Source organism: Loxodonta africana, chromosome 26 (genome assembly GCF_030014295.1).
Source record: "Loxodonta africana isolate mLoxAfr1 chromosome 26, mLoxAfr1.hap2, whole genome shotgun sequence".
Taxonomy (NCBI): Eukaryota; Metazoa; Chordata; class Mammalia; order Proboscidea; family Elephantidae; genus Loxodonta; species Loxodonta africana.
Genome location: NC_087367.1, coordinates 18054468 through 18079520, shown reverse-complemented (window position 1 = coordinate 18079520; position 25053 = coordinate 18054468). Strand labels below are relative to the sequence as shown.

The 25053-nt window shown below is 40.7% G+C and overlaps 1 protein-coding gene across 2 annotated transcripts in view; it reads left to right on the top strand.

Moving 5' to 3' along the window:
- SLC3A1 (solute carrier family 3 member 1) overlaps window positions 1-25053 on the top strand; it is a 68531-nt gene that overhangs the window by 14125 nt on the left and 29353 nt on the right. For both annotated transcript variants that reach the window (XM_064277144.1, XM_064277145.1), the window contains 3 exons: window positions 532-711; window positions 856-1010; window positions 5635-5760. In XM_064277144.1, the coding sequence (XP_064133214.1) occupies window positions 532-711; window positions 856-1010; window positions 5635-5760 (461 nt within the window). The remainder of the gene's footprint in view (window positions 1-531; window positions 712-855; window positions 1011-5634; window positions 5761-25053) is intronic.

Here is a 25053-nt window from a genome sequence, read left to right as displayed (position 1 = left end):
CAGTCTGTGGGAAAAAGATGGTGGCAGTCTGCTTCCATAAAGATTACAGCCTTGGGAACCCTATGGGGCAGTTCTACTCTGTCCTATAGGGTCTACAATGATTCGGAATTGACTCAACTGCAACGGGTTTTGTTATTTTGGTTTGATCTATGTTAAAGGTCAAAAGTTATTGCTAGAAGAATAATTCGATGTTATTTGTAGAGTTAGAACTTGCTATTTGAATTTTACTCAGTTCGAACAAAGTTCCACATATTTCTGGTTTCCATATAAATACCTCCGTCATGGACGTATTAGTTTTATTTTTAATCTTTCAGCCCTGGTGGCACAGTGGTTAAAAGCTTGGCTGCTAACCAAAAGGTTGGTGCTTTGAATCCACCAGCCACTCCTTGAAAACCCTAGGGGACAGTTCTACTCTGTCCTACAGGGTCGCTATGAGTTGGAATTGATGACAACGAATTTGGTTTTGGTTTAGTTTCATTAAGAAAACAAAAAAACTAGAGATTTATCCGTGGCCTTGACTTTTTTCTTCAGGTATTCAAGATAAACTGGACTACATCAGAGATTTAAATATAAAAACCGTTTGGATTACTTCATTTTATAAATCATCCCTTAAAGATTTCCGACATGGTGTTGAAGATTTCCAAGAAATTGACCCCATGTTTGGAACAATGGAAGAGTTTGAGAATCTGGTTGCAGCCATACATGATAAAGGTAAATTAAATGGTGGTCGGGGGGTGGGAGTTGAGAAAAGCACTTCTCCAAATGCTTATTTAAAGCTTTTTTTTTTTTTCTTAACTGTCAGGTATTGTTTTAACATAACCTTTTCCTAACGTTTGCAATGTTTTCATTTATAAGGCTTAAAATTAATCATTGATTTCATACCAAACCACACCAGTGATAAACATACTTGGTTTCAATTGAGTCGGAACTGGACGGAAAAATATACTGATTATTATATCTGGCATAACTGTACCCACATAAATGGTGTGACCACACCACCCAACAACTGGGTAAGTACAAAGAAAAAATGGTCAGATCTTAAGTGATTAGCCTGGTTGTTTATAAAGTCCTTTTAAGGTAAAAAATTTAATGGATATAGCTTATGGCAAAGGAAAAATTTCCCGGAGAAATAGAAATAAGATACCCAAGCCTCCTCATGTCATTTAGAGTTCTGCTTTCACTGTAGCACTGATGTGTTCTGGAAAATCAAAACCTATACTCTTCATTAGCCTCTCCTTTCCTCACCTCCCTCCCTGACCAGCTTAGATTCCATGTCCCATCAGTTCAATAACTGTCTTGCTACTCTCCGAATCCCTTTGCCTTTCTGACTTCTTGACCCCCCTGTCCAACAAAGCCCAACCACCCACCTTCTCTTTGCCTGACCCTTGGCATCTGAGCCACCGGAGACGTCACACATTCACTGTCCCCACCTGGACTCAGCCCTTCACTCTTGGGAATTTTACTAAATCCAACTTGTCTCTCTTCTCTCCAAGCTTCCTACCTGCCTCCTCCCCCATCTTATCATGTTCAGTAGCAAGCTCTACTTTACAGAGAAGAGAAGCTACCAAACCTGTCGCCGCCTTTCCTCCCCTCCCTCTTCCGACCCACTTCCTTTACAATAGAGCCCGCTTCCCTTCTGCGGAGGGTTGCCAGATGTCGCCAATAAAAATTCAGGATGCCTGGTTAAATCTGAATTTTACATAAACAGTGAATAAGTTTTAGTATAAAATATGGCATGGGCCATACTTTTACTAAACAAATGTTTCTTGTTTGTCTGAAATTCAGATTTACCTGGCTGTCCTGTATTTGATCTGGTACCTCTGGCCCCAGGCCAGTCTCCACACCTGCTCTAGTTCGAGCTCCCGCCTGCTTTCTGCAGAGCCTTTTACTCTGGGTCATCTCTCCCAGCTCCAGTCCCTCTTCTTGCCCTTCTCCACAAACATTTAAACATGCTGACGCCAGGGCATCAACTTTTAAATGGTCCAAGGACACTCCAAATCAAGACATTTCAAAATGTGATCTTATCCCTCCAACCTCCTGTATCCAGCCCAGCAAACAGGCCATCGCCAGGTCTTTGGGAGTTATACCACTTTAATTTTTTTTCTCTCCAGTCCACCCATTTATTAAAATAGTAGTGATGATAATAGCAAACATTTACTAACTGCTTACTATATGCCAGAATCTGTGCTGTGAGTTAGGTTTTAATCCCTATTTTACAGTTGAGCAGGCTAAGGCACAAAACCGTCAAGCACCTTGCCCAAAGTTACACAGCTAGTCAATGATGAAAGGTCTAAGAACTGGATCTACTAGTCAGTCCAGCTTCGTAGTCTGCTCTTAAAACTGTTGTCCATGCTCAAACCATGCCATTTCTTGCCTCTGTGACTGCAGCAGCTGTGTCTCTGGGCATCCAGCTTTCCCATTCTTCCATCAATTTACTGCTGTAGCCAAGGGTTTTTTTTTTTAATGTATATTTGATGCATACAAAAATATATGTAATATGTGATGAATGGATCAGCACCTTGTGAGATAACCTACACCAGAATACTACTCAACAATAAAAATGAATGAACTATTGCTATACACAACGGTATGCATGAATCTGAAAATAATTTTGCAGAGTGAAAGAAGCCAGACAAAAGACAGTACATACTGAGTCCATTTATATGAAATTCTCGAAATGCAAGCTAATCTATACTGACAAGAAGCAATTAGTGGTTGTTTAGTGTTGAGAGGGGGTGGGGAGAGGTGGGAGAAACAGATTACAAAGGGGCACGAGAACCCTTTTGGGGGGGATGGATACGTTCACTCTCTTGATTGTGGTAATGGTTTCACAAGTGTATACATATGCCAAAAGTCATCAAACTGTGCACTTTGTGTGTAGTTTATTGTATATCAATTGTATTTCAATAAAGCTGTTTAAAAATATATGTATATAAAAATATATGTATATCTAAGCTAGGAAAGATAAGAATATAGTGAGCACCAAATGAACTCACCTCCAAATTAAGAATTTGAGTGTTGCCAACACTGCTGAAATCACCTGGGGGCTCCTCCCATGCCTCCCCCACTACCTTGAATTTTGTCTTTCTCCAAGTCCTTGCTTTTATGTTTGGTTTATACCACATATGCTAGACATATTTTAACAATTTATTATGTCGTTTCCCCTGTTTTGAACTTTATATGAGAAGTGTCACGCTATGCGGAGCCTTCCGTAACAGGATTTTTCACTCTTTGTTTCTAAGATTCATTCATGTAGTTTTGGGTAGCTATAGTCCATATATTTTCCCTGTTGTATAATATTTCATTGTGTGAGTGTTCCATGATTTATTTATCCATTCTTTGGTTGATGGACATTTGGGCTCTTTCCAGTTTTTTACTATTACTAACAATGCTGTAAGGAACACTCCGCTGTTAAATCTTTCTCCTGGGGCTTCTTTAAGGTAAATAACTAGGTATGGAATTGCTGGGTGTGGGATATTACATGTTCATCTCTACAAGGTAATGCCAAACTGATGTTCAAAGTGGCTATACCAATTTATGTCCCTCCAGCAGTATTTTTTAGCAGTATAAAAATTATATTCTCGTTGATTCCTGGTACTTCCTTTTTGCCATTCAATTGAATAGAATATAGTATCACAATGAAGTCCTGATTTTACCTTTATCTAGTTACTAATGATGTCAAAGATCTTTTCATGCCTTTATTGGCTTGTGCTTCCATTTCTGTGAAACACCTCTTTATGGTTTCTCTCCTTGATTTTCTTTTGGATTCTTTGTCCCTTGGGAGTTGCTTCATGGAGTTCATTTTATATTCTGGATACCAAGGCTTTGTTGATAGTACACACTGAAATACCTTAACCTGGTTTGTATCCAGGTGGGACACGCATGGAACTGGCCAGAGTGTTTCCTTTAAAAGCAGCAGTTGCTACTCAGCTTCAATCAGTTATTGCCATGTAGAAATGCGGGGCCAGTGTGACCATGTCTTCCAATTAAAAAAAAAAAAGATTCATAGAAAATCCGTCAGTTTCATGCTTTGAAGGCCAGCGTAGCAGGGCAGGAGTCTGGGGACCATGGTTTCAGGGGACATCTAAGTCAATTGGCATAATAAAATCTATTAGGAAAACATCCTGCATCTCACTTTGAAGAGTGGCATCTGGGGTCTTAAACGCTAGCAAGCAGCCATCTAAGATTCATTAATTGGTCTCAACCCACCTGGATCAAAGGAGAATGAAGAACACCAAGGACACAAGGTGATTACGAGCCCAAGAGACAGAAAGGGCCACATGAACCAGAGACTACATCATCCTGAGACCAGAAGAACTAGATGGTACCTGGCTACAACCGATGTGTTCCTGAGAGGGAACACAACAGAGAACCTCTGAGGGAGCAGGAGAGCAGTGGGATGCAGGCCCCAAATTCTCATAAGACCAGACTTAATGGTCTGACTGAGACTGGAAGGACCCTGGTGGTCATGGTCCCCAGACCTTCTGTTGGCCCGAGACAGGAACCATTCCTGAAGCCAACTCTTCAGACATGGATTGGACTGGACAATGGGTTGGAGAGGGATGCTGGTGAGGAGTGAGCTTCTTGAATCAGGTGGACGCTTGAGACTATATTGGCATCTCCTGCCTGGAGGAGAGATGAGAGGGTGGAGGGGGTTAGAAACTGGCGAAATGGACATGAAAAGAGAAAGTGGAGGGAGAGAGCGGGCTGTCTCATTAGGGGGAAAGTAATTGGGAGTGTGTAGTAAGGTGTATATGTGTTTTTGTGTGAGAGACTGACTTGATTTGTAAACTTTCACTTAAAGCACAACAAAAATTATAAAAAAAAAAAAAAATCCCTCAGTTTTAAAATGTTGCCCAGATACTCTCTTTAGCATGAAATAAGCAAAAGGCCTATGATGGAATCCCAAGGAACTCTCAGATTTAAGGAACTGCAGAGGAGACTGAGGAGTGGCGACCAGAGACATGTGAGGACAAGCAGAAGTGCTGTGTCCAGAGCATAGGTGTGAGTGTAGAAAAAGAAACTCAGCAACAGTGTCAAACACCACAAAGAAACCATCACCAGGCCTTAGTTTAGTGGTTTTTATTCTACTACTATGGGTAGCAATACTTGAAGTTCCTAGATTTTTTTCCCTTTTTTTATTCCAGAGAATTAATAGAGTTTTAAACTTATTGTAATCACATTCTGAGGATACAGTTGAAATATTCATTCAATTTGGATTCAAGTTCCAAGACCAACAGAATGTATCTTTCTCCCAAATTGACCCTCCTTGGCTTTTCTTCACAAATGGGAGTCCAACACCAGGCAGGAAGCTCGAGAAAACACGTTAGGAACGTGTACTCCTTGAGTTGGCCTCGTCCTGATTTTGAGAGCACTGTTTTTGTCCATAACACATGATTGACTGCTGTGAACAAGATCTATGTACAAACATATCACAGCCAAGTTTGTGGGCCATCAGGCCAGCAGGTGGCATCTTGGGGGTTAGTTTAGCCTCGTGTTCTCCTTAGAAGGAACACTCTCAGGATTTATGCACCCTTCTTGCACGGGTCCAGGGACACTCATCCTTTCTTAGTGGGCAGTACCATCTCATGAAGAATGCTAAGTGACTGGTGTGCTGTTTTCTTTGTTTGCTAGTTAAGTGTATATGGGGACTCCAGTTGGCACTTTGATGAAGTGAGAAAGCAATGTTATTTTCACCAGTTTATGAAAGAGCAACCCGATTTGAATTTCCGCAATCCTGTCGTTCAAGAAGAAATAAAAGTGAGTATAAACACCCACACAGACTTCTCCATTACATGGAGGCTTAAGTGGTTATTTGAAACACTTCTTCATGTTGAAATATAAATGTGCAGGCAAAATCAAGTAGTGTAATTAAATTCCAGGATTAAGGCGTCTGACGCAAATATAGACACTTGGACATGTCGGCTCCTTCCTCAATCTCACCCAGAATAATCTCAGTGGGAGAGGGGCTGAAACCCCTGCTACCTTAGCTCCAAGTTGCCCCTCTGCCCCTGACAAGGGGCTGGTGCAGTGAAGTGGGTCTTTCCATGGGATCCAGGGTCTGGCTCTGTGTCCGGGCCAAGCCCGAACTCTGGCTGCTGCAGGCCTCTGGGGGAGTTACTTGGCTTTTCTGCATCTCAGATCCCTCACCTATGAAACATAGTTGATGGCAGTATGTATTTCATAGGGCTGTTTTGAAGGCTAAATGAAATAATCCTTGCATAACACTTCTTACTCATTCAGTATTCATTCAATAAATATTAACTTATTTCCTGCTCTGTGCCAGGCCCTGTTCTAAGCACTGGGAATGGAGCAGAGAATAAAAGAAGCCCTGCTCTCAAGGAGTTTCCAATATACTGAGGGAAAGGCTGACAATTGACTAAAAATATAGTAAGTCAGGTGGTGTTGAGTGCTAAAGGTGAGGGGTGTTGGATTGCCAGGGGGAAGTAGCTCTTTTGTACAGGAGGGGAGTTAAGAGGGACCCTGTGATGAGGTAGGTTGTTTGAATAAAGACTTGAACTTTGAAAGAGAACACGTGAATATCTGGGGGAAGAGAAGGTCAGGTAGAGGGAAAAGCAAATGCAAAAGTCTCTAAGCCACTCTGTGTTTTGTGCATTTGAGGACAAACACGGAGGAGAGCCTATAGGGTTACCAGATTTAGCAAATAAAAATACAAGACATTCACTTAATTTGGATTTCAGATGAACAACGAATACTGCAATATTTGTGACATTCTCATACTAAAAATTATCATCGCTTATCTGAAATTCAGATTTCGCTAGGCGACCTGTGCTTTATCTGGCAATCCTGCCGGTGTGGCTAGAGGGAAACGAGGAGGAGAGTCAGGGGGCTGAGGTCTGAGAAGTAAAGGGTTATCGGGGACTTGAATACTATTGTGAGGAATACAGGCTGAGCCTCTAAAGACCTCTCTGTGCCTCTGTGGCTCTCGGGGGAGGAGATTGCTGGTGGTCCCAGTGGGAAGGAGAGAGGTGAGTAAGAGGCCACCACGGTAACCCAGGTGAGATCTGATGGGGCTTGTCCTATGTGGTGACATTTATAATACCTGACACATGATTCGTAGTAAATTTGAGCCATTGTCATTTTTCCCCTTCTTGTGGTACTGTGGCTATCAGGGACAAGAGTTCAGGTAATAGGGAGTGCTCTGAGGTGGGTAGGCAGGGAGGAGGGCTGAACAGAATAGAGCTGTGGGCTCATTTCTACAGTTCGTGATGCCAACCAAACAGAGAAGCTGCAGGCTGCCACTCCAGACTCACTAAGGACATCTGGGCCCCTTAGTTTGTTTTCTTGATTGCTTTTTAAAAAAACGACTTTATTGCAATGAAATTCACATACCATAAAATTAACCCTTTTACAGTGTACATTTCAGTGCTTTTTAGTATATTCAGAGTTGCGCAACTGTATCACAAGTTCCAGAACATTTTCGTCACTCCTCAAGAAACCCCCTACCCATTGGCTATCACTTCCCATGACCCCCTTCCTCCCCCCACCTTCCCCCAGCTCCCTGGCAACCGTTAATCTACCTTCTGTCTCTATGGATTTGCTTATTCCCGACATTTCATATAAATGGAATCGTACAAGATGTGACTTTTTGTGATGGCTTCTTTTACTTAGCATAATGTTTTCAAGATTCATCCATGTCATAGCATGTATCGGGACTTCATTTCTATTTATGGACAAATAAAATTTCATTGTACAGGTATAAAAAAAAATTTTTTTTTAATTTTTTTTATTTACCCTTTTTCATCAATTGATGGCCACTTGGGGTTTTTCCACTCTTTGGCTTTTATGAACATAATGCTCTGAACTTTTGTATACAAGTTTTTGTGTGGCTATGTTTTCAATTTTCTTGGGTCAATACCTAGAATTGGAATTGCTGGGTGATATGGTAACTATGGAAACCCTGGTGGTGTAGTGGTTAAGTACTATTGCTGCTAACTCAAGGGTCAGCAGTTCGTAAACTGCCAGGCACTCCTTGGAAACTCTATGGGGCAGTTCTGCTCTGTCCTGTAGGGTCACTATGAGTTGGAATTGACTTGATGGCACTGGGTTTGGTTTTTGGTTTTGGATGGTAACTATGACTATTTGAGGAACTGCCAAACTTTTCTAAAGCAGCTGCACCATTTTAGAGTTTCACCAGTAATGTATGAAGGTCCCATACATTATTTCCACATCCTCGCCAGCACTCGTTATGTCTTTTTGAGTATAGCCATCCTAGTGAGTGCGAAGTGTTCTCTTTTTGTGGCTTTGATTTTCATTTCCTGGATGGCTAATGATGTTGAGTATCTTTATGTGTGCTTGTTGGCCATGTGTATGTCTTTTTTTTTTGAATAATGTCTATTCAAATTCTTTGCCCAATTTTTAATTGGGTTATTTGTCTTTTTATTGTTGAGTTGTAAGAGTATACTCCAGACACATGATTTGTAAGTATTTTCTCCCGTTCTGTGATTTCTCATTTCACTTTCTTGATGGCGTCCTTTGAAGTACAAAAGTTTTCAATTTTGGTAAAGTCCAGTTTATCTATTTTTTCTTTATTGCTAATGGTTTTAGTGTCATCTTTAAGAAACCATTGCCTAATCCAAGGTTACGAAGATTAACTCCTATGTTTTCTTTTAAGAATTTTATAGTTTTAGCTCTTACAATTAGCTCTCAGATCCTCTTGGCATTAATTTTTATATATGATGTGAGGTAGGGGCCCAACTTCCTTCTTTTGCATGTGGATATCCAGTTATCTCAGCATCATTTGTTAAAAAGACTATTTTTTCTGACCATAAATGTATGGGTTTATTTCTGGACTCTCAATTCTATTCCATTCATGTCTGTGTCAGTACCACAGTGTCTTGATTTATGTGGATTTGCAGTAAGTTTTTAAATTGGGAAGTGTTAAATCTTTCAACTTTATTCTTTCTCAAGATTGTGTTAGATGTTCTGAGGTCTGGCATTTTCGTATGAATTTTAGGCTCAGCTTGGCAATTTCTGCAAAGAAGCCAGCTAGGGTTTTGTTAGGATTGTTTGAATACGTGGATCTTTTGAGGGAGTATTGTCATCTTAATAATATTAAGTCTTCTGATCCATGACCTCAGACTATCTTTGTTTTTGTTTGTTGTTGCTATGTTTTGTATTTTTCAGTGCACAGGCTTGCACTTCTTTTGTTAAATTCATTCAGGCGCTCCTTGGAAACTCTATGGGGCAGTTCTACTCTGTCCTATAGGGTCACTATGAGTCAGAATCGACTTTGACGGCACTGGGTTTTTATAGACTCCTTAGTCTTAAGACCGTTTTTACTGTGTATGTTTGATGTTCTCCAGAATTTAGATGAATTGCATTGGCATCTGTTATACAAGTAGGCACATTTGAGTCAGGTGGCTTTGTTTTGGGGGGTGAGGAGGAGACAAGGTCAGCAGACTAACTAAGGGTTGTTATAAACTTCACCAGTGAAGTTGTGGACTCTTCTCCATCACCAAAGACCATTTATACATCCACCCTCCCTACACACACACACACACACACTTATTAGGCACTTACTTTGTGCCAAGTGCTTTACCTGGATCATATCATATAACTCTTGGAACAAGCCTAACCTATGAGCTTTTATGACCATTTTACAGAGAAGGAAACAGATGCTTAGAGAGGTGAAGTGACCCACCTTGGGAGTGATAGAGCAAGATTCAAACCCAGGCGTTGGCACTCCAGAGTCCATACTCTTAATCACAACTCCACACCTGCTTTGAAGCAAACCGTTTCTCTCTGTGCTTCCCTTTTCCTACACACTTTTTTAGGAAGTTTTCAGTTGGAAATTCATAAGTGTGCATTTAAACTAGGAGGTTTATCAGACTCCCTGTGGGAATGGTGATGGCTTGTCTAGAGATGTTTAGATAAGTGTGATAAATTTTGCCAAAATGTGCCAGGCAATAAATTAATTATTTTTTGACTAGCTCAACTGTTCCCCTACAGGCTTGCCAAAAGTGCAATGTGTGAATAGGAGCCTTATTTACTGGTCCCCCAGGATGGAATTGCTCTTGGGATAACTCATTAGACATTATTTGTAGGGCTGGTTTAGTAGATTTACTATTAGAAGTAAACATGGAAGACTTAAAAGCTGGGCGGGAAGGCTCTTTGCTCTTGGAAAGGGGTTTTCCGCATGAAGGAGACTTCTGATTCCTTCCTCCCCCCAGCAGTGCTTATCTGTGCAGTAGAGTTAAGCAGGTTAATAATTTGCCACCCAGAGAGTTTGGGCCGGAGGTGGCACATTTGGAATGATTCTTGCTCACCGAGCCTGAACTTCGACCTCTTTGCTCCCGTCAGATGTCAGTTCATCCGCACAGAGAAGACTGGGTCTTCTCTGCGGGGGGCGAGGCACACACAGGGCACTCGACACATGCCACCCTCCTTCCTCTCCTCTCCTGAGCAGGGCTTGAGTGCTTTCAGCTGGAGAAGCCAGGAAGCGTTCTCGAAGGTGGGGGGGCTGGCATTTGTATAGATGTTTGTACTTTTCCAATCACTTTGGCTTTTACTTGCCTCCCAAATGCCTGATTTGACAAATGAGGAAATTGAGGCCCAGAGAGATGAAAGTGACCCAGTGGGCCTGCAGCCTAGCAGAAAAGAGACTCTGGGGAGCCTGACCCCTTGACTGGGACTCAGTGTGATCCTGGCCCCACCATGGGGGAATGATGAGCTCTGGGGTTCACGGCAGTTGGGGATGAGAACATGCTGTCCCAGAGCACAAGCGATGGCTCACCCCACCCCTGCTAAGTATAGTATTGCTGGAGACAAATGTAATTAAAAATGTAATTCTCTCACTACTTCCTTTATAAACCGGCTTTGTGTTTGATGATAATAATTGCACCATTTATGAAGCAGCTCCTATATGCCCGATGCTTTATTATGAATCATTCATTTAGTAACATAATGTGTATTGCAAGTTGACCATGTGCTAGGGATATGGTGGCTGGTAAATTACACACATAGTCCCTGAGCAGTGCAAATGGTTAATACGCTCAGCTCCTAACCAAAAGGTTAAAGTCCACACAGAGGCACCTCGGAAGAAAGGCCTGGCCATCCACTCCCAAAAGGTCACAACCATTGAAAGTCCTTTGGAGCAACAACTAGAACAGAATAACAAGAATGTTGACACAATGTGAAGAATTTAACCCATGTCACTGATCATCATGTCTAGAAAATACGGAACGACAGCAGGTTTTGCTGTGTTTATTTCCACACACACACAAAAAAAAAACAACTTTTGAAACACAATCCTACTCTGAGATACATGGGGTCACCATGAGTTGGAATCTACTCAAGGACAAATGGTTTGGTCTTTTGGTTAGGTTCGTTTAAAAATGAAATGGGTTAACATTTGTAAAGCACTTATATAAGTAATCGTTAAATTATCCATAAATGGACAGGTGAATAAATACCCTAGTGAAGTGAAATGAATAAAAGGTGTAAGATAACCTCCCAGAGGAGCACTAACTTTTAAAGGCCCTTAAAGTAGACTGAAGAAGCCCTGCTGGCGTAATGGTTAAGCGGTCGGCTGCTAACCAGAAGGTTGGCAGTTCAAACCCACTTAGCTGCTCCTCTGGAGAAAGACCTGGTGATCTGCTTCCGTAAAGATTACAGCTAAGAAAACCCTATGGGGCCATTCTACTCTGCCACACGGGGTCACTGTGAGTTCGAATCGGCTTGACAGCACCCAACAACAGCAAGAAAGTATGCTGAGAGGGAGTGGCATGCCAGGAATGGGGTGTCATGGAGCTAAGGGTTATGAGTTTTTCCTGAAGAGAGAATAGTCAACAGTGTCAAACGTTTCAGAGAGGTTAGGTTACATAAAGAATAGAGTGCCAATTGACTCATTTAATCCTCACAGAAACCCTGCAAGGTGAGTATAAATTTATTGAAGAGGAAACCGAGGTTTAAGGAGGTCAAGCAGACGACCTAACTCATGCAGCTGGACAGTGGGGAGATTAGATGAGCCCTGGACGAGTCAGATTCCAAGGCCTGTGCTTCTTTCTCTATGCCCTGCTCCTGGAGGGGATAGCAAAAAATTTTACCTAGGATCTGAACACCAGTAGGGGCCGTTCTCTCTGCACTTTTGAAATATCCTATACTCTCTCATTCCTCCCTCAGGTGGACAACCTGGGGTTTGTGTCATTATCAAGAGGATCTCTTATATATCATCACATGTCAGAGCAGACCATTTCGACTTCCCAAACTTGCCGTTTTAGGTAAACAGGCCCAGCAGCTTTAGCTGTCTTAAAAGGACAGGCTTGTCTCCCGTGGTTTTGTGAATTTGGATATCGTTAATGTTGAATTGATTAGTTTCTTTTAAAAAATAATACATATTTTTTGTTGTTGTTGAGAATATGCACAGCAAAACGTAATACCAATTCAACAGTTTCCACATGTACATTTCAGTAACACCGATTACATTCTTCTAATTGTGCAACCATTCTCACCCCCTTTTCTGAGCTGTTCTTCCCTTATTAACATAAACTCACTGCTCCCTAAGATTCCTGTCTAATCTTTTGAGTTGCTGTTGTTGGTTTGATCCCATTATAGATAGATCTTAAAAGAGCCTAATGTTCAAGGCAGACATTGTTTACTAGTTAAGCTAAACTGTTGTTTGGATTTAAGATGACTTCAGAGTATATTTTGGTTTCAAGTTTAAAGATTATGACAGGGCAGTAGTTTCAGGGGTTCCTGAATCTAGATTCCATGAAAATTTGAAATTCTGTTCTGCATTTTCCCCCTTTTGATCGGACTCTTCTGTAGAATCTTTGATCAAAATGTTCAGTAATGGTAGCCAGGAACCATCCGGTTCTTCCGGTCTCCTGGCATAGGAGGCAGTTGTTCATGCAGGCAGTTAGCTACATATTCTATTTCCTCCTGTTTCCAACTCTCCTTCTTCTGCTGTTGCTCCAGTGAATAAAGACCAATCGTTGTACCTTAGATAGACACTTCCAAGTTTTTAAGACCCCAGGGGCCACACAAAGAACTAGGTGGTAGAACAGAAGCACTGAACACATTAGGCCAGTTAACTGGAATGTCCCACGAAACTGTGACCTTAAACCTCCAAACCTAGGAACCAAATCCCATGAAGTGTTTGGTTGTACACAAGCAGACTTAGCAGCTACTCTTTTTTTTTAAATCATTTTTGTAAATACGTCTGTCATACAACTTTTGCAAATGACTTCTTTTTGACTCAGGCAGCAGGTTGTTTAAGGAGAAAAGAATGAAAAGGTAGAAAAACCAGGACTGTGTGATGTTTTGGGAGATAGACAAGAATTGCGAACGCAGTGTTCTGTCCCCAGAGTCCCATTGTGCCCATGTGAGTCACCCAGACGTGGCACGACCAGGCTCTGTGCCCACTTCCACATCAGCACCCTGGGAGAGCTTCTTTGGAGTAAGAGGGGATTAGTGATTAAAATCTAGGCTTTCTTTGTCTTACCTGGCTGAGAGAATAAATAATGTGAAGCAAATATTTTTCAAGAGCAAACTTTGGATTATCTGGGTGAAAACCTCAGCATTTAAACTGACTCTCAGAAAATAACCATCCAGCTTTTTGTCCCATCAAACAATGGTATTGTCTCTACCTGGACTAAAGAGAAAACCCCTACCAAGCTCATAAACCTTCATTGGGGTATACGTTTCTCATCCTTTAATGTTGGGTCCATATTTAGCAATGCTGAGACCCAAAGTGAGTAAGGACCCCATGAAGGAAACGACTAGTTTTATTCTAGAAAATCAGTGTCCCAAAGCTTAGTGTTTATAACAGCGTGGTGTTTAATGGTTTTTCCACATTTTTATCACAGGCTATTTGGATGGTTTACAGCTATTTTCATCCTGCCTCCATCCAGTGTTCACTCTTGCAAAGAACAGTACCCTCTGGGGGTGGTCCAATTTGTTTGGGGGTCTGACAGCTTATAAAAATTAGAGGCCCTCCTTAAAATAAAAAGAGTACAGAATTAGGTATAGAAAAATAAGCATTTATTTAGAACAAGAAAAGAAGGGGATTTGGAAGGGGTCCATGCAAGCGAGGGACTCTGAAACTGAAGCTTGGTTAGCTCTGTGGAACGTCCACCTCTGTAGTCCCTGGGTGGTGCCAACAGCTAACACACTCCACTGAAAGGGTGGGGGTTCCATGGCCTGGTGATCCACTTCTAAAAAAACCAACCATTGAGAACTCTATGAGGTGCAGTTCTACTCTGACGCTCATGGAATCTCCATGCGTTGGGGTCAGCTCAATGACAACTGGCTTAATTTGGCCTCTGGTGCCACCAAGATCGGGTTCTGCAAATGAGGCGTCTTTATGTGCCCCACCAGGCCCTGCCTGCTTAGGACCTAACAACTTCTCCAGCTGAATCTCCAACCAACTTCCTTCTCTCCTGGTGCTCTGACTTCTCCGAGGGCAAATCCTGCTGTTTTACGATCTTGTATTATCATGCTCCTCTTTTTCTTGAAAGCTTTTACCATTGCTGTGATGTAAGTATTTTTTATTACTATTTGATTGCCTAGCTGAAGATTCTAAAATCCTTGAGAACCAGGACTGTGTCTGTTGTATTTTGCCCATCATGGTAGTTCCAATGCTTAGCTAAATGCCTGGCACGTAGTAAGAACTCAAACATTGAAAGAAGGAATTTGGTAAGAAGTAAAGATCTTAGTATGAACAAATTTGTGGTTTTATGCCCCAAAGAAAATTCCACTGGGTAGAACCAGCTTAGGATGATTTGGGCCAACCGTGTCTACTGTTTGCAGAATGGGCAGCCGCAAGTCCTGCTGTCATAGTTGAAAAGAATTTGTTCAAGCTTTGCCTTTCAAAATCTCTGCCTTACCTCCTGGGAATTGACGTTGACAGCATTCAGCCTTGCATCCAGCTTATGGAAACCTTTGGGACCCTGGATTGCTTGCTTGCCCAGCACACCGTTGTCGTCAGTTGCTGCTGAGTTAGTTCTGACTCACAGGGACCCCCGACCCCCGACGTGCACAGAAGAATTTCTCCATAGGGCTTTCAAGGCTGTGACCTTCCGGAAGCAGATTGTTGGGCCTGAGACACCTCTGGGTGGATTTGAACTGCCAATGTTTTGGCTAACAGTCAAGCACTTAACCCTTTGTGCTACCCTGGGACTCCTCCCCAACACATTCCAAATCTTTGCTGTCAAGTCGACTCCACTTCATAGCGACTCTTATCGATTCGCAAATTCACGTGTAGATACAAAAAAAAAAAAAACACACTTCAAATCAAACAAGTGGTTTTGGGGATAGTTGCCATTTTGGATGACCTGTGCTCTGTTCCCCCACAGGTGAAATTTTGGCTGCTTAATGCTAGTATGTTCAGTTATAGGCGGTTCCGCTCTAACGTGACAGACGTATTCCTGAAACACCTTCCACTCAGCAGAATCATGCAATAAAAATAACAAGGCTTATGAGAAAAAGAGATAGGGTTGCCAGATTACAATCAATCAATAACAATGCTCAGTTAAATTCAAATTTCTGATCAAAAGAATAATTTTTCCTACTTGGACGTCATTATACTAAAAAATTACATGTACTATATACTGTGCTGTTGTTGTTAGGTGCCTCAATTTGATTTTCGGCTCATAGCGACCCTGTGTGACAGAGTAGATCTGCCCCCGTAGGGCTTTCTTGGCTGTAATTTATAAAAAACCCAAAACCCACTGCCACTGAGTCAAATCCAACTCATAGCCACACTATAGGACAGGGCAGAACTGCCCCACAGGGTTTCCAAGGCTTGTAAATCTTTACAGAAGCAGACTGCCACATCCTGTCCTGCAGAGCGGCTCGTGGGTTCGAACCGCTGACCTTTGGGTTAGCACACAAGAGCTTTAACAACTGCACTATTAGTGCTCCTTCTGTAATCTATGCTTATATTAAAAATTATTTGTTGTTGATCTGATACTCAATTTAACTGGGCACCTGGTATTTTATCTGGCAACCCTAAAAATAAGTGTAAAGGCAGCTCACTTCAAATCCTGTGCAACTTTGTAACCAAAGCACTAATAAAAATAATTGGTCCCTGGAGAGAGAATTTGGACAATTCAGGTGAGCAACTCAGTATGGCTGAAGACTTACACAGTGGATATTAAAAATGCAAAACCAAAAGCAAACAAAACTCACAATGGTACAGAAATGCTTGCAGCCCTTTAGGAAGAGCAGGGCTGGAGGGTGCTAAAATAATACAGGTATAGCAATGAAGCTGAAGGCTCTTGCCTTTCTTGATTAAGGTTCTAATGCCTTTGTACTCTCCCCTAACCCTCCTTGCCTAGGTAAGATCACCAACAACCAGTGTGACTTCTGTTTAAATCACATGTGGGCTTATTTACATCACAGAGATACCTGGTATAAAAAAAAAAAAAAATAGCAGAACCTTAATTGATGCAATTATTTTGCAATGGCTGGTCACTCCCAGGCTGGGTACCACTCCCCTGCCCACCCTGCCCCCCTGCCTGGAGCTTATTCTGAAGGGGCCTCCTCTTGGCAGGGTGACCCATCTTACAGGTTTTGGCAGTCTCAGGTAGGGATGAGCCCAGGGGAGAAAAGGGAGAGCCATTGTTCCTTCGCAGAGGCGCAGTGTGTGGTCAGGTGCAAGAGTAGCCCAGCTGGGAGGGGGCTGGTTGAGGGGGAAGCTGAGACCCAGGACCTCTGCTTTTCCTGGTCACCTGCGCCTCCTCATTCCCCCTGCCTCCATTCTTGGCTCATGCTGCCCTGGTTCCTGCTCTGATGAAATACCACCAGGCCATCCAGGCCAAGTTCAGGCTCTAACTCTTCCCCTTCTGACAGTGCCCACTCATGTTAATCTTGACCTTCTTGGAGCTCCTTCAGGCAGAGGAACCTCCAACGGTTGTGAAGTTGAACGAGGCATTGCCTTACACTATTAGGTAGCCCTCTCGTGGCTCAAGTGTTCCCAGTTGTTCTGTAAACTGTGGAAGCCAGGGAACGTTCTGTACTTCTGCAGTGTCCCTGCAGTATCACGTCTTGTTTGACTCATTCAGGCCCAATGCTTCATTCCTTCATTCCACAATTGGTTCATTAAGTTCCAGGTACATGAGGCAAGAGAAACAAATAACAGGGGTGGAAGGGCCCTTCATGACCTGAGTGCTTCCTGGTTTGATTTAAACTGAGGTGGCAGGTGTGAATATATGTGCTTTGTTCATGCTGCAATTGCCCACACTGCAAAAACCAGGTGAAAACTACTTCGTAAATGCTGCTTTAGGCTGATGACTCCTCAGCGTCTAGCCACAATCTCTGCCCTAAACTCCAGATTTAACAAACCAACAGCACAGTCAGGACTTAGACATTCAATCGATAACTCAAACTTAACGACCTCCTGCTCATCTCAGGGAGCGGCCCAGTCACACAGGCCTAGACCTAGGGATTAGCCTTAGCCCCTCCTTCTTTAACACCCACATCCACCCTCAGAACAGATTCAACATCTGCCCACTTCTCTCCACCTCCACCACTGTCTCCCATTCCAAGCCACTGTCACTTCTGGCCTCGACCAATGTGGTAGTCTCTTAACTGGGCCTCAATTCATTCTTCTTTTTATTTTGAAATAGCTTTATTGAGATATAATTCACATGCCATAAAATTCACCCTTTTATAGTGTACAACTCAATGTTTTTAGTAAATCTACAGGGTATGCTACCATGGTCACTACCTAACTTTAGAACATTTTTTATTACCCCCAAAAGAAGCTCTATATGCTTGAGCCATCATCCTCCAATGGCAACCACTAATCTTTTTATATAATTTCATATAAATGGAATCATACAACATGTGGTCTTTTGTGACTGGTTTCTTTCACTTAGTAAAATGTTTTCCAGGCTCGTTCCCTTTTGTGGTTGAATAATACACCGTTGCATGGATACACCTCATTTAACTTTTCCACTCTTCAGTGGATGAACAACTGGGCCGTTTCCCCTTTTTGGCTATATGACTAATGCTGCTACGAGCATCCATGTACACGTTTTTGTGTAGACACAGGCTTTTGTTACTCTTGGGTATACCTAGGAGTGGGATTTCTGGGTCATATGGTAACTCTGTTTAACCTTTTGAGGAACAGCTAGACTATATAGTTTATTCTTTGTACATCAGATCTTTTCAATACAAATCAGACCACAGCTTTCCCATCAGGGGCTTTAAACCCTTCAGGGGCTTCTCATCACCCATACACAAAATCCAAGTCTTTTCCATTAACTACAAATCTCGACATGATGAGGCCAACCTCATCTCTTTCTACCCTTGTCTTTGCCTCACTAGCCACACTGCCCACCTCTTTTTATTCCACAGTTGATTTCCACAGCTATTCTCTCTGCCTAGAGAGCCCTTCTAACTGACCTTCTCATACCTCACTCTCTTATTTCTTATTTTCTCTGTTGCAATGTTACCTCCTCAATCCAATCCAGCTTCCCACCTTTCATTACCATATGCCATCACTCTCTGTCCCTTTACCCTGAGTTGTTTTTCTACATGGTTCCTGTGCACAACCAGTTCCATAATTTTCATGGCCCCCTGCGAAATGAAAATGTGGGGCTCTTTGTTAAAAAAATTAGCAAGAATTTCAAGACAGTGAAGCAAAGGGCAGAGCGTTAAACCAAATGTGGGCCCGTCCCTTCTGAGCATGAGGCCCGTGCAACTGCACTGGTCACACACCCAAGAAGCTCTGCTCCTGTGACGCATGTGATGCGTCTGTGATGACCGAACGTAAAGGAAATATGATTCCAACCCTCCTTTTCTTCTCCCATTTTCTCACACCCAGAAGCTGTCTCGTCATCACCCCTTCTATGTCTCTCACTTTTACTTCTCTCTCCCCAAAATCCTTCCCTGGAGGTCCCTAGTCTTTCGATCCATTTCCCCCTTCTAACCACTTCTTCAGAACAGCCATCATCTACTCACTCTTTGGATTCAACACTTTAAAACTTGGGGACAAGGGAGCCCAGAACATTTCTCTTTGTAGCAGATGGCACAGGGAGAGACTGAGCAGGCAACAACTAACTTTCCTCTAGCAAAGGTGGGTTGGAAGAGTGGGCCAAGAGGGGAGAGAAAGCCAGGGACATTCACACAATAATTTTGGTCCCCATCACACACCTTTGGAAGAACTCTATCATCAAAGAATAAAATAAAATGTAAAGGACTTGGGTTTTTAGGTTTAACTATTTTAGCATGGGAGCAATTTCTTTCTGAAGCTAAAACCAGTAGAATAGTGGCTTTTGGAATAATATACAGTAAATCTTTTATTAACTGAGTGTTTTCATGATTACACTTGCTTCTGAGTGTAACTGCCATGTCTTCACTGTTCTTCATTATTTGCTTTGTTGATGGTTCATTATTTCTGTTTTGTCTTGTGTTCCTTCCATATCACTCCCAACAGGAAATTCTTTATCACCTAAGCACTTCACCCCTCATTTGCCTTTCTGGTAAGGAATGAAATATTTAACTATCTAACAATTATTGTATCTCAGTTAGAGTGAACTTTTTAAGAATGAGTTGGGCCTGGGAGAGATACGATACTTTCTCAGTTTCTCCCGAGTCATATCTTTCAGTGTGATTTTATTCTTTTATTTTGAGTGGGTTCTCTAAACTTTGGAAACTTGCTCGTAACATCAATTACAAATGTAGCATTCTAAATTCAAATATGAATGAGACTAACCTTCAAAAATGAAGAAGAAATTAAAACATCCACAGATGAATAAAAGCTGAGGGAGTTCATTGTTAGTATGCCTGCCTATAGAAAATGTTAGAGAGTTCTTTGGGCTGAAACTTAGGGAGGCTAGATAGTAACTTGAAGTCACAGGAAGGTATAAAGAACACTGATAAAAGTATCCACATAATATTATAAAATATAAAAGCCAGTATTATTGTATTTTTAGTTTGTAACTTCTCTTTTTTCCTATGTGATTTAAAAGACAAATGCATAAAACAATAATTGTAAATCTATATTAATGGTCACACGATGTATGAAGATGTCATTTGTGACAATAACAACAAAAAAAGGGAGGAACAGAGCCATATAGGAGTAGAATTTTTGTATGTTAGTGAAGTTAAGTTGATATTGATTCAAACTGAGTTGTTATAAGCTTAAGATATTAATTGTGGTCCCCAAACTAACCACTAAGAAAATAACCAGAAAACAAATAGAAAAGTTCATCTGTATGCTGTCTGTAAGAGACTCACTTCAGATCTAAAGACACAAAGAGGTAAAAGTAAAAGGATGGAAAAAGGTATTCCATGCAGATAGTAACCAAAAGAGAGCTGGGGTGTTTAGTGGTTATATTATTGTCAGAAAGATAGACTTTAAGTCAAAAAAGGTTACTAGAGAAAAAGACATTACGTATTGATAAGAGGGGAGTGTCAGTCCATCAAGAAGAAGATAAAGTGATTATAACCTATCAACAGAGCCCCAAAATGTATGAAGCAAAAACTAACAAAAATGGAGAAATAGTCACTTCTACAATAATAGTTGAAGACCTTAAAAGCCTGCTTTCAATAATGGATAAAACAACTAGACAGAAGACCTACTAAGGAAATAGAGGACTTGAACAACACTATAAACCAATTAGACCTAACAGACATATACAAAACGTTCCGCCCAACAACAGCAGAACACACATTCTTCTCGAGTGTGCAGGAACATTCTCCAGGCAAGGCCATGTGTTAGGCCACAAAGCAAGTCTCAAATTTAAAAAGATTAAAGTCATACAAAGTATCTCCTTTGACCACAGTAGACTGAAGCCAGAAATTAATAACAAAAGGAAAGCTGGAAAATTTACGAATTTGTGGAAATTAAACAATATATTCTTAAATAACCAATGAGTCAAAGGAGAAATCACAAGGAAAATTAGAAAATACTTTGAGACAAATGAAAACAAAAACAACATACCAAACTTACGGAATGCAGTGAAAGTAGGACTCAGAGGGAAATCTGTAGGTGTCCACCAACAAATTAGATTGTCTACCTGGATGAAATGAACAAATTTCCTAGAAACACAAATTTTTGGTAATAACTTATAACAAAGAGATTGAATCAGTAATAAAATGCTTCCCAATGGTAGCTTTACAGGCCCAGATAGCTTTACTGGTGAATTTTACCAAGAATTTAAAGAATTAACACTGATCCTTCTCAAACTCTTCAAACAGTAGAAGAGGAGGGAATACTTCCTAACTATTCTATGAGGCCAGCATTATTACCCTGATAGCAAAGCCAGACAAAGACATCACAAGAAAAAATTGTAGACCAACGTTCCTTATGAACACAGTTGCAAAAATCCTCAACAAAATACTAGCAAGCTGAATCCAGCAGCATATAAAAAGAATTATACACAATAACCAAGTAGGATTTATCCCAAGAATACAAGAGTGGTTCAACACAGAAATATCAATCAATGTAATACCCCACATTAATAGAAAGAGGGAAAGAAACCACACAATCGTCTCCACTGATGCAGAAAAAGCCTTTCACGAAATCCAACACTCTTTCTTTATGAAAACATTCAACAAACTAGAAATAGAAAAGAACTTCCTCATCATGATAAAGGGCATAAATGAAAAACCCACGGCAGTATGATATTCAGTGATGAAAGATTGAAAGCTTTCCCCGTAAAATCAAGACAAGAATGACTACTCTTGTCACTTCGATTCAGGATTGCACTGGAAGATCTAGCTAGAGCAATGAAATCAGGCAAGAAAAATAAAGGCTCCAAGTAGGAAAAGAAGAATTAAAACTATCTCTATTTACAGATGCCATAATCTTATATATAGAAAAATCCCTAACAACAACTATTAGAGCTAATAAATTCAGCAAAGTTGTAGGATAAAAAATCAACACAAAAATCAGTTGTATTTCTGTACACTAGCAGTGAACGATACAAAAACAAAATTAAGAAAACAATTCCATTTATAATAGCATCGAAAAGAATAAAATGCATAGGAATAAATGTAACCAACGAGGTACAAGACTTATACACTGAAACTTTAAAACACTGCTGAAAGAAATTAAAAAACCCAACCCATTGTTGTCGAGTAGATTCTGACTCATAGTGACCTTATAGGGCAGAGTAGAACTGCGCCATAGAGTTTCCAAGGAGTGGCTGGTGGATTCAAACTGCCAGCCTTTTGGTTAGCAGCCACAGCTCTTAACCACTGCGCCACCAGTGCTCCAAATGGATGAGAAAAAAAGAAGTGGTATCTAATTGTGGTTTTAATTTGCATTTTCTTAGTGACTAACAATGCTAAACATCTTTTCATGTGCTTACTGACAATTTGTGTATCTTCTCAAGATAAATATCTATTTAAGTCTTTTTTTTTCGAGTTGTTTCTTTTTGTTGTTGAGTTGTAGGATTTCTTTATATATTCTGGATATTAAACCCTTTTCCTATATGTAGTTCTCAAGTATTGTCTCCCATTCTGTATGTAGGTTGTCTTTTCACTTTCTTGATAATGTCTTTTTTTTTTTTTTCAACTTTGAAACAAAAGCTTTTAAAATGAGATGAATGATTCCGTCAGAGGAGGACAAAGGCAAAACAACTTAGTTAGCAAAAAATCTTTTCCAAAGTGTTTCTGGTAATAAAGAGGATATTCTTACAATGTTAAAAGGAAAATAACCAGGATATAAATTTATATATTTAGTATAATTTCAACAGAAAAAGAACTGGAGTGACTTAGTGCAACATGGGAACAGTGATTATCAACAGATCCTAGAGTTAAGGTGATTTTAACTTTCTTCTTGGTACTTGTCAGTGTTTTCCAAAAATCCTCCAAATAATCCATGTTTCTTTTATCCTTTGTCATTATTTTGTTAGAAAACAGACAAAGATAGAAGTTCTTGCTCCTCCAAGGCAGTGACCATGTGTTAGACAACCTACTGGGCTTAGTTCTATGCCAGATGAAAACATTCACTAAGTATAAATTGAATAATTATAGAAAGAAAATGATTGGGACTATCACTTTTTTTTCTTTCGTTGTTATTACTGTTGTTGCAAAATTGTATACCCCAATGAATTTCTTTTTCTTTACTATGGTTGTGCTGTGCTCACTGCTTCCACACTCAGAGCCATGTTTCCCATCACCGAAAGTAACAAGCCTCTAAGTTCTAAAGCATACTTACCCCTGCCCCTCTTCTCCTGGTAACCACCAATAAACATTGGTCTCTCTATATTTATCTGTTCTTGTCTTCTTATAAAAGAGGAACCATACAGTATTTGTCCTTATACGCTTGGTTTATTTCCTTTTATGCCCTCCAGGTCCATCCATGTTATGTTTCCGGAACTCATCATTGTTCTTTATGGTAGTATAGTATTCCATGTGCGTATACCACAATTTGCTTATCCATTCCTCTGTTGATGGGCGTTTCAGCTGTTTCTGTGGTTTTGCTATTACGAATAAAGCTGCAATGAGCGTCCAAAAAACCAAACCTGTTGCCATTAGGTAGATTTGGACTCACAGAGACCTTACACGACGGATTAAAACTGCCCCATAGGGTTTTTAAGGAGCAACTGGTGAATTCGAACTACCACTCTTTTGGTTAGCAGCCAAGATCTTAACCTCTACGCCACCAGGGCTGGTGGCATAGTGTTTAAAGTGCTCGGCTGCTAACTGAAAGATTGGTGGTTCGAACTTACCTAGTGGCTCACAGGAGAAAGATGTAGCAGTCTGCTTCCAGGCAGATTGCAGCCTAGAAAACCCTATGGGGCAGTTATACTGTGTCCTGTAGGGTTGCTAAGGAGTTTGCAATGAATGTAGGGGTGCATGTATCTGGTTGTGTCGGTTGTTTTGGGTCCCTACCTCACTCTTTTTGTGACTTGTTTTTTGAGTGTTTTGTGTCTTATTTATTATATTGATTTTTCTGTTTTTGTATTTGAGTACTTCCTGGTGATGAGCTTTTTTTTTTAACTTCTTTTCTCCTGAGTGTTTCTTCTTAATGACTTCTTAGTGGTTACCACATGTTACTTTATATGACTTACAATTACTACAGTGTTTAGCATGTGAATGACTGTTAACATACAACGTTAATATGATAGATCTATTCTTGATATGCTCCTTCCTCCCCCATTTCTGTTGGTGTGTCTCCACTAACATCAACATACAAGCTATATTTGATAGGTTTAGTTTGTACTTGTTTCTTAATGTTCTGCCTTTCCCTTTGGAGTACTCCCTTGAGTAATACCTGCAAAGCTGGTCTGGTAGTGGCAAATTCCCAGAGATTCTGTTTGTTTGGTAATGTCTTGATTAGCCCTTTGTTTTTCAATGACAACTTTGCTGGGTAAAGTATTCTCAGTTAGCAGTTGTTTTGGTTCAGTATTTTATATATGTCACTCCATTGTCTTCTGGCCTCTAGAGTTTCTGGGGAGAAATCCGCATTGATTCTCATGAAAGACACTTGGTACGTTAAATTGCATTTTTCTCCTGTCAAAATTCTCTCCTGTCTTTGGTTTTCAAGAATTGTATTAAGACATGTTGCACAGTTGATCTTTTTGCATCTCTTCTGATTGGGATTCGGGTAGCTTCCTGTATTTCCAGGCTTGGTTCTCTGCTCAGGCCTGGGAAATTCTCTCTAATTATCTCTTGGAAAATGGTTTCTATGCCTTTATTGTTGTCATGGTGCTTTGGGATTCTAGTGATTCTAATATTAGATTTTTTAATTGAATCCCACATTTCTTTTTGGGTTTGTTTGCTTTTCTTGGTTCTTTTCTCTCATTTCTCTTGAGACTTGATAAGTTCAGTTATTTTGTCTTCTAATTCAAATATTTTGTCTTCTACTTGTTTGACTATTGTTGGTGTTTCTCTTACTTTTTCTAATTCGGATGTTTTATTCTTCAGTAGTTCTTTTTGGTTTTCTTTTATGTTTTCAGATTCCTTGTTGAATCTCTCATTTTGTTCCTCCATTTGCTTCCTAAACTCCACTAGTTTGTTTACTGTGTGTTTTTTGCTTTCCTTAAACATATTTAGCACCAAAAACCCATAGTCTGAAAATTATCAATTCTTTGTGTTATTCTGGCCTCCAGAGGAGAGATTTCCTCTTCT